General features: G+C 42.4%; 1 protein-coding gene across 1 annotated transcript; it reads right to left on the bottom strand.

Annotated features, from left to right (window-relative positions):
- Positions 1–730: 730 nt before the first annotated feature.
- Positions 731–6,477, bottom strand: LOC135235163 (vesicular inhibitory amino acid transporter-like). Its single transcript, XM_064300407.1, has 2 exons — positions 5,502–6,477; positions 731–3,496 (listed from the first exon to the last, which is right to left on the bottom strand). Exons 1-2 carry the CDS (start codon positions 5,892–5,894, stop codon positions 2,309–2,311), a joined length of 1,581 nt encoding a protein of 526 aa, XP_064156477.1. The 5' UTR covers positions 5,895–6,477; the 3' UTR covers positions 731–2,308.
- Between the last annotated feature and the right edge of the window lie 4,252 nt (positions 6,478–10,729).

A 10,729-nucleotide genomic window follows, 5' to 3' on the forward strand; every position in this document is an offset into this window, starting at 1 on the left:
TAACAACAACAACAAATAATAATAATAATAATAATAATAATAATACTTTTGAATAAATGGTAAACTGTTGTTTTTGCACATGAAAGAAAGACAATGCCCAACCTTTCAGTGCACATTGTGATCGGTAAATACTGGGCGAACGAGTTCGAGCCACGGAACGCGAATGCGCGCATGCGTAACTCGAACCGGCCATTTGCGCTTTCGCCCGTTGAACAGTTTATCTCATCAGAATCGGCCCTCTTGTACTTAATGCACTTCATTTACTAAATGAATTAACGGACGAACGCGGCGAAGACTACTGCCAGGAGAGCACTTAATTGCCATTAAACAAACAGGAATAAATAGAAACACCATTACTAGTCTTGGAATTGTATGCTTGAGCAGGGTAAGATAATAAAACGCGCACAGGCAATTTTAACATGGCCTCAGTGTGCTTTTCAATTTTAAAAAAATGTTAAGAACACGCGCCTGCGTGTCCTGCAAACGATATGAGACAGAATGCGCCAATGTCCACATTAGCCTACATCAACGAATGCGAATTCTATTATTGACAAACGTCCGCCCCCACCTCATTTATTAAATTTTCCCTAAAATTGATTATTTTCAAATTTCGGGAAATATATTAAATACTCTCCACCATCATATATTTCAACAGTTATGTTTTGTTGAGGAAATAATGTAATTTACCGTCTATATTCATTACACAAAACCAAACACGCTCAGCACTGTATTATTTTTACGTATTTCTTTATTCTTCAATATATTTATTTTCACGAGAGATCATTTGTTATACACATTCCATCTTTTGAAACCACAATAACACTACACATACGGTTTTATAACATTTCAACAGCACCCGTTGGATTGCACAGAATGAAATGGATGCACGTTTCTTTATTCTTTTCTTTTTTAAATAAATATAAAAAACACTCTTTAGAACGTAAAAGTCGGACATTAGGATGCCAAACCACAAAGGACTCTTATTGTTTTCCTCGCTGAGCGCGAGGGGTTGATTTTGAAAAAACAGAAAAAGAAACGATGTGAGTAAGCGAGTAACCGGAGAGGAGAGTCAGTTTTCATGTCACCGTAACAGTTTTTGTCACAAATGCAGTTGGGGCTGTGTCTTTAGTTCTCGGCGGGGCTGGATGGGATTCTGTGCTTACTTGGCGCGTGCAATGTTTGGCATACCGAATGTCAGCTGTATGGACCAATTTTAGGGCTAATTTGGTCGCAGCAGCGTTTCCTCAGCATGAAATAAACTTTACGGTTTATCTGGTCTGTGTTCGTAGTTTCAATATTATATTCGATTTTGAGCCGCTTCGATGTTCTTTTTGGATTTCAAATGCTGGGAATACATGACACGCGTCCGTACTATTTTTCTTTTCATTGAGCAATTGTGCCCCGTGAAGTTCTGTACGCAACCCTTTTATAATTATTCTTTACATAACCGGGTGTTTGCACAGAGAATCGCTCACTTATTTTATTTTGCGATATTTTCTGTCCGAAGCAGATAATTCAGCAATGCACATAACCAGATAAATATACGTTTTTCATTACCTTTATTCCTATTTACAAACAGTGCAGCCGTCTAAAATATGTATTCGTTTAAAATAAATTATATTGTTGCTTTTCTATAAACAACAGCCTTGAATCTGCGGCAGTATCTTTTTGAACGCTGAAGATACCGGCCATTATTGTGCCCTGGAATTCATTGTGCCTTTGATATGCTTTTGAAAATATTGCAAGTTTCGGAGAATAACTGAAATATAGGCTATTTCACAATAAAGTGTCCAGTGTTAATTCAGCTCTAATAGAGTAAATTTCAGTCCAATTGGGACCACGTGTACTCTGTAAGAGTTGATTTAACACTGAACATTTTTCCGTGTTATGCACACAAATGTTCTCTTTTATTCCCAACCACCGCCACAACGGCATATATTCAAATGATATGTAAAAAAAGAAATTATTTCAGATATTCAGTCACATATAGACTAATTATTCGGTTGCCTTTTTGTTTTGTTCGGTTGATTGGACTGGTAAACTTTCATTCCACGATAAAATATGCGCGTGAACCCTTGCTCATGTGTGTATCAGGTCCCTCCTGGTTTGGGTATGGATGTGTTTTTCTCTCTCTCTCTTTTTTATTTTTTTATTTTTACATTTGTTTTTTAGCGTGCCCGTGAAGTGCGCGTGTGTGTTTTGTATGCGGGCAGTTCTAGAACATGTGAGCAGCGCGCGCCTACAGCAGTGACGTCAGCGAAGAATGAGACCGGGCAGGTGGGCCAACGCTTCCGTATCCACCGAGTCCTCAGTCGTGAATGTTGTATTTGTACGCCTCTATGAGCCCCTCCGTGGAGTGGATGAAGCCGGAGATGCTGCAGATGCCTCCTATTACGAATATGGACACGTCGAAGAACACCTGGTGCCACATCAGCTTCCTCCACAGCAGCTTCAGATGAAAGAGACTGGGCAGCAGGAAGCAGAGCCCGGCGCCGGTCAGGCTGCCAGTCAGCCCCATCAGCAGGGCGAAGTGCGGGACATAGACGGCCATGAGCAGGGTGAACACCACCAGGGCGCACCGGAGGCCCAGCCCCCACGACTTCAGCCGCCCGTCGCCCCCGTAGCAGTCCGGGAACGTCATGCGCCCGCTGCCCTGAAAGAGCGACTTCTCCAGCACCTCCACCGCGGCGAAGAAGGGCAGCGGGTACGAGAGCAGCGCCTTGGACACCAGGAACAGGTTGACCACGGCCCGGATGGTGGACGGCAGGTTGTCCGTGATCACCTCCTTGGTGGTGTCGGCCCAGGTCAGGTACGCCACCAGCGCGAAGAGGCCCTTGAGGATGCAGGCGGCGATGTGGGTCCAGTTCATCATGCAGTGGAACTCGCTGGGCTTCTGCATGTTCCCCTCCAGCGAGGGCAGGAAGATCTGCGACGTGTAGCTGAACACGATGATGCCGATGGAGATGGGGAACTTCTTGACGTCGATGTAGAACTTGACCTTGTCCCAGGCCCAGTCGCGCGCGCGGGACAGGCAGTAGGCGATCACCAGGACGTTGATGACGAAGTGGGCGAGCGTGCAGAGCAGGCTGAACTTGGACACGGCCTTCAGGTTCTTGAGGAAGGCGCAGGGCAGCAGGGCGGCGGTGGCAATGATGGACCAGGCCTTCTGGGACACGGGCAGGCTGGGGAAGCTGTTGTACATCAGGTTTCCGCTCACCACCACGTACAGGATGCAGGTCATCACCAGCTCGATGATCTGCGCCACGTTGACCACGTGGCCGCCCAGCGCGGGGAAGCGCGGCGCGCAGCAGGCGTTGGCGATGTCCACGTAGGTGTCCCGGACGCGCACCAGCTCGCCGTCCTCGTTCTCCTCATACAGGCACGCGATCAGGATCTTCCCCGTGTAGCAGCACACCACCGCCGCGAAGATGATGAGGAAGAGCCCCAGGTACCCGCCGTGCAGGATAGCGTACGGCAACCCAAGGACAAACATGCCCTGCGGAGACACAAGCGCCACCCGGTGGAGATAATCATAATAACAAGAACAACAACAATAATAATCATAATCATAATCATAAAAATAGCTTTATTTATATAGCACCTTTCATACAACAAAATGAAATGCAGCTCATTGTGCTTTCCAAGCACAATAAAATAAAATAAAATATTTTAACATTTAAAACATAATAAATGTTAATAAAAAGCATACAAATAATAAAAGCATACAAATAAAAGCACATATCGTTAAAACAATAAAACCAGATAAAAAATAAATGATACATTCTATTAAATAATATCAATAAAATAAAACAAATCATAATAAAAAAGAAAGCTAGTTGAACGCAATATTTAGAACAGTCTTGAGCTGGTGCTTTAAGATGTGTGCAGTAGTTGTCTGCTGGATAGTAACTGGTATTGCATTGCAAGCCTCTGGAGCACAAAAACGCTGCTTCACCCGGTTTCGAATGTTTCACTCTTGGAACTGGTTAAGTAAACCAGCAGCTGATGATCCAAGCGTTCGGCTTGGAACCAATGCAGAATCAGAAATGTACATCGCTACCACGGAAAGTCGCATGACACAGCGAAGAAACGACTAAATCAACCGCACGAAACCAGGGCCTATAATAGTGCAAGTGCACTGTTGTATAAGAGAAATTGATGCAATATGAATTGTGCTATCAATGTAATGAGGAACAATAATTCAAATGCATTTTGCACAAGCTGCACGCTCATATACAAGTTTCACACTGACTTGTTTTAAGGGACACATAATAAAAAAATTAATGAAAAGACGTTCGTCACAAATTCAGAATGTCCCATTATGTGCTATTACCCTGGTATAAACAGACATTCTTTTTTAAAATCTGTGCGGATTGGTTAGAGACACAGTGACGTCAAAGTGCCTGCAGGCGATCACGAAGTGCTTTTAATTACGCACGACGACAAATGGGGCTCGTGAAGCAGAACTTGGAGTGTGGTTCTGGTGTCGAATAAATCCTGACCTGTCACGAGTCACCTTTTTGCTCTCCAAGCAGGAAAGAACATAGTCAACGAACTGTAATAGCCCGGCTTGGAATAGCAAAAATAGCCTACAAGGACGTCCAATGCCCTTCGCTCTTGCCCAATTGGCCACAAATGTGGATACAGCATCCCTATTAATTTCCCTATGAATTGTTCATGTTTCTTTTAAACCAATTATTAAACACATGCTTATTAAGGTGTCCCTTTGGTCGGTTGTAGGATTTCCGCGGATGAATTAGATTTTTTTTCTCACTTTAATTCTTAAATAGAAATTTAGTTAAAAAAAACAAAACATTTTTGTTAATAATTAAAACAACGCTCTTTTAATCTCCCTCTCAATTCAACGACTACTGAAATTCTACTGAAATTGATTTGCGCAGAGGGCGGGGCACGAGCTTTAACACCTTAGCGAGTCTTTCCCTTAAGATCGATCTCTGCATGGGAGTGTTCAAAGCATTTAAAAGGACTTTATATGTTTTATAAATTAAACATAGGCTGTCGTGACATGGGCGTATGTAATGCGTTTTAAATTGATTCAGATGTAATATGTTATCCTGTGATTTTCACATCAAATATACACTCATAACTTTTTTTTTATCACGTTATATTTTAAATATATAGCATTTCATATTAAAGAGAAAATTAGGTTGATTCATGTAGTCCCTGGCTAAAAACAAGACAACGAATTATTCTTATTAATATAGGAACTGTATTGATTGCAATGGGACATGTCCTTTATTGTACTGTAATATGATCACATGCACTGGCCATTAAGCTAATATTTGAAGGCTAAACCGGGCGGCACTGGGGCATCATTTTCTCTGATGCGCGTGCAATGGTGCGGCGACCCGACCACACTGAATTAGCCACGGTCGCGCAAATAGCGCTGCGGACAGATCGCGTAATAAAACCAAACCAGCCAGGCTCATTTCAGCGCGTGCCTCCATTCGCCGAAAGCCGCGCAGCCCGCGCGCCGTTACCTGAATGGCATTGGTGACGTTCCAGCCCGCTTCCCAGGCAGTAATTTTTGGCCTGTCTTGCCCTCCCAACTCGGCGCACACTCCGCCGTCTTTGGAAGAGGAGGGCGGAGGACCGGTCCCGTCTCTCTGATAATGGCTGTCACCTTCGGCCAGGCCGTCGCCCCCGCCTTCCCCGCCGCCGTCTCCACCGGCCCCTTCTGTACTGAGAATGTCCATCTGCATCCCCTGTCTGTACTCATAATCCAGATCGTCACAGGCAACGAACCCCAAACCCTCCTCGTCAGTCGCGGCCTGGAACCCCATTTTAGCGAACACCCCGCTGACCTTCGCCTGTGATTTGTTGGACACAGAAGTTGCCGCGTTGGAAATCTTATTTCGGATTAAAGTGGCCATGGTTGCTTCACAATATAAAGGTTCTGTGGGAACTTAAAGTGGGGTGTGCTGTTACTTCAAACAGGGGGGCGTGCGAACGCAAGACTAAGCCGAATAAAAGCACACGGAGGGGAATGATCTTTTAGACTCGGTCTTCGGTTGTTATCTGCAGTCGGTCTGTAAAGTGCGCCTGCTGGTCCAGATTATCCTGTGGTTCATGTCACCTTCAGATATCGCCTCTTGATTCCTGCATCTTGTTTGCGCCGTCGTCTGTTTCAGGAAAGAGACAGCAAGATGACTTCGTTTAAATTTGCAATAGTTAATCTCTGAACAGCGACGGTACGAGAAAAACGCGCATTTTGCAAGCCTCAGTCGGATTTGTTCTTTCTTGTTGTTGATTATTTTTTGTTTTTCTAATTTTTAAAAATGGTTGTCCACGATTGTCGAATAGTGGAGGCAGCCCTTCCACCGCTTGGGTTCAGTTGATTCTGATGCCAATGCGGTACAAGGGAGCCCGCGGGTGGGGGCAGGGGAGGCACGTGTCACCATCAGCCCGCCAATGCGAGGATTCATCAGGCTCGCGCAGCAAGTGTCCAGCCCCTATTGAGCCCAGCCCCCATCATGCCGGGAAAAAAAGGGTACAGCTTTGGCGCATTTATGGAGGTGGCGCTTGCAATACCCCAAACCCCACCCCACCCACCCCATTGAAGTGCATACGAATGTATTTCCCCCACTAACAGCCAATTGCATTCTGATGCTGCAGGTCTTGCATAACTTCACGCATATAAAACGAAAGGGGGAGACGTGGTCAGTCCTTGCTCTTCAGCGGATTGGGTCATAAACTTTTTTGTTGTTGCCAAGACTAAGGCACCTGTCTCTGCTTTTTTCAGGTTTCCTGCCTTTTGTAATTATTTTGTGTTTATTTCATAAAAACGTTTTTTTATTTTTTTATTTTTATATATATTTTTTATTTCGCCTTTAAATTCTTCTTTCCCCGCCTAATTTGAAAATGGACAGTGTGGGATTTGATTCGTTTTGATTTACTCGCGATGCTGAATATAGAAAGGCCATTTAAGAAAAACCTTCAAATACAGCTTCACGGATGGATATTTGAAATGCAGCTACTCTAGATGTTCGCGTGCGCTGGCTTATTAACCTGATCTTTCTTTAATCCTGTTCGATTAATTTATGCAGGACACATTTGAACATTGTTTAAATAAAAAGCAAAAGGTAGCGGTAAAGGGACACCATTTAGACACAGCAGACAAATCGAGGACAATAATCTGGTATCGGCATTTGCAACTGGACAGTGTTATGTTATCTTCTAAACCAAAAAAAAAAAAAAAAACTACCATTTATTCCTTCTCGTGAAATGCAGAAATTCGGTAACCGCGATATAGCCTATAGCTTAAATTCGTCCGCACACAAACTCGACTTTTCTCTGTGGGTCCTAATATGGAACATCTTAGGGTCCCTGTTAAAGTAAAGATGGTAGGCCTAATGTTATCAATTTTTTTTCCTGTTATTATTTAATTGCTCTTTTCACAAATCAACATAAACAATGCATCGCTTTGCGCATAAGAATGGTAGCCTAATAATAATATTATTCTTAGTGTCACACTTCTTCTTCCTATGATTATTCTGTGACTAAAATACAATGAACGACATAACCTCAGTAAATCCATTCAGCCAGTGTTGTAGATTCATACTGTACAGTCGTGCAAGCCCGTTTTTTCCAGTTTTATGCCGTTCCATTATGCAAATCTGGCACGTGAAACGTGTGTATCAACGGATCACTGTTGTGCAGGAATTGTGTTCCGATAATATCCAATCCGCGTCCAAAAGCACGAGCGCGGCTCGCGCGCACAGCCTTTATTTCCTCTAAAGGGCATAAAGGAGACACTGGATACCTAAAACCGCTACAAAGCCGCCATTTCGTGTAGAAATAAACGCGATAAAATGAATGACATTGAACAGTTCTTAATCCAGTGCAGCCTTCCAATAACTTTATTTATTTAATTATAGTGAATACTCTGAGACCAGTATTCTCCAGGCTTAAGTGTTAGGGTACAAAAAAGGTCATTCACAGGTGCCGGTCATTTCTGATTAATTTCGGTTTTCCTATTTTGACTTTTTATATTTTGCTATATATTGTAATTTTATTAATTCACACATTCACATTAATTTCTGTAAAATTATTATTATGTCATGCAAATGTAAGGTATAGCCTAGCAGCTGTGAGCTTGCACTCGAGCAGGCACGTGCTGCCCGGTCAGAATGATACAGTCACTCAGAAGCTTTGATGATTCCGCTTCTGTACATCTCTGGGGAAACATATCGCCTTCATTATAGTTTGCGCGGCATTACATTGCAACGAAAAATTCAGTCTTTCATTTCATTCATTCTTTCATTGACTACCTTCATTCGTGGTGTAGTGCAGGTCTATGAAATATGTATTCATTAAGGAAAATATTGGCAATAGCCCTATATTTATAACACATCCACACCCATTTCCTCTACTACTAACAACACGACTTAACCATACCACAACAACAACAATAACAACAACAACATTACGGTATGAAATCCAATAATGCGCAGTCGCTAAATGCAGACGGTGTTGAAGCAGTGAAAATGCACGGGTTTCTGGGCCCACGCTGAGTGAGGTTTCGTGAATAACTCGAACATCAAAATAGTACTGTTCAAATGTCCCTGTATTTAAGATATTATTTTATTGTTTTATGTGCAAAGCATTTCTCGTGCAATAGGAACGTGTCTTAATTGAATTTCGTTATATATAAACAGAACAATCTATGTTATAGTATAGGCTACTTATATTCGCAATTAAATTGTGTGAATAATTATTAGTGTACGCTATTCCGTTTAGGTCGTATATTTTGTTGTTGTTGTTGTTGTTTTTGTATGTATGATGGACTGAGAATGATAATTAATCTAAGGCTGAAAACATAAAGATGTTATAATTTTCACAAATATACGAGTAAACTAAATATTTGTCTCCAATAATCCATTGTGCTTGTATGTGTGACAACTAAACAAATTTACTTTAATTTCGAGGAGAAGAAAACAACGGAAGAAGAGGGCAATCACTGAATGGGGGTTGCCTCAAATAGCTGCACTTACTCTCTCATCTTTTGAATTTCAGAACCACGGAAAGGACAGCGACCGAACGAGAGCGGCTTTAAAGGGTAGTGGAATCATTTGAGCATGCGTAGCTTACTGGAAAATCGTTTTAAATCAAAGCAAACATTACGTTATCGTATTTTAGGCTATATAAAACATAATTTCTTATAAATTCTCAATCGTACATTTTATGAGGCAATGCATTTTGTTTTATTTTTTTCGGCTAACTATTGCATCGAACAAATGCCATTATCGGGGATTTGCTGTGGTATAATGGCGATGCTTTTTATTTTTTTCGCATTTTCATGTCAAAGCAAATACTGCCTCTGCAAAGGGAGTATGACTAAACAGAAATACATCATCACTCGTCTGTTTTATTCACTGAAAGCAGAAAAACCTGTCTCCTCGAAGGTCAGAAACAGATGAGATCCCATGAGAGCGTGCAAGGGTTAATCGAGCCGCGTTATCAGCCGCGTGCAGACCCCCTGTGATATCTATTTACGGCTGTCCGGTTTAATGTGCTGTGAAATCTTGTCATGAAAAGACCAGCCGCAGCAGAAACACTATGGTATCGGCAGTTTTGCATTTGTACATTTGTACCACGACACCTGCCGTGTAAGCTAAATAATAATAATAATAATAATAATAATAATCGTATGCTATAAGTATAAATATAGCATACATCTGAAGAAAAGGAAAGTATATCTACATCTGTTTTATAAAGATAAGGACAACCAAGTTTTTGTTTCTGGACGTTGTCCTGTATAATACCCCCCTGCGGACATTGACGTTTTCCCGTCTCAGTTTTGCACGATCGGGGGCAGTGTATATATTTTGTCTGATGAAGACGATGCACATTTACATAACTGTTTCAATTATGGGTCTGCGATTTGATGAATTGTGGGGTAGATGCAGAGCGGTATGGTACGCGCTACTATGTTTGTGTGATTTTTGACTCATATTCCTCGCGGAAATATGCAGTGTGTTTTCACTGAAAAGGTTTGTGTGTGTGTGTATGCGTTATGTGAGTGAATGTGTGCAGTGTTATATTACATTCAATTAGTGAACGCTGTTGAAAGAACGTAAGTGCATCCACCTGAATACGAGGTGTGTGTGAGTTATATAACATGACACTACATTCATTTAACAAATGCTCTTAAACAGATCGACTTACAATGCAAGAGAACATAAGCGCATCCACCTGAGCACTAGGTATGTGTGCGCGCGGGTGAGAGAGAGAGAGTGGGAGACAGTGAGAGAGAGAGAGACCTTTGATTCCACTTTATTTTGACAATTAGATACATACAGTTCCTGTTACCAAAATACACAAACCAAGAACACAAAACACAATTTAAAAACCCCACATACTAGAGAGAGAGAGGGGGGAGAGAGAGAGAGAGAGAGAGAGAGAGGGGGAGAGAGAGAGAGAGATAGAGAGAGGGAGAGGGGAGAGAGAGAGAGAGAGAGAGAGAAGAGGGAGAGAGAAGAGAGAGGAGGAGAGAAAAGAGGGACTAAAACTGAAGGTTAGATAGGTTCATTTGCTGAAGTCACCGGGGTGGAACTAATGCACGCGCACTGAAAAAAGTTTATTAGACTACCTGTCATAGAGGGCAGTTCGGGGTCACGTGGCTAGATTCTCTTTGCATTCGTCTTCTCCGTGGAGACCGACCGCGACGACAAATCGGGCCTTTTTTTTGGTTTGTCCTCGCCTGAAC

The sequence above is a fragment of the Anguilla rostrata genome, chromosome 11 (genome assembly GCF_018555375.3).
Source record: "Anguilla rostrata isolate EN2019 chromosome 11, ASM1855537v3, whole genome shotgun sequence".
NCBI lineage: Eukaryota > Metazoa > Chordata > Actinopteri > Anguilliformes > Anguillidae > Anguilla > Anguilla rostrata.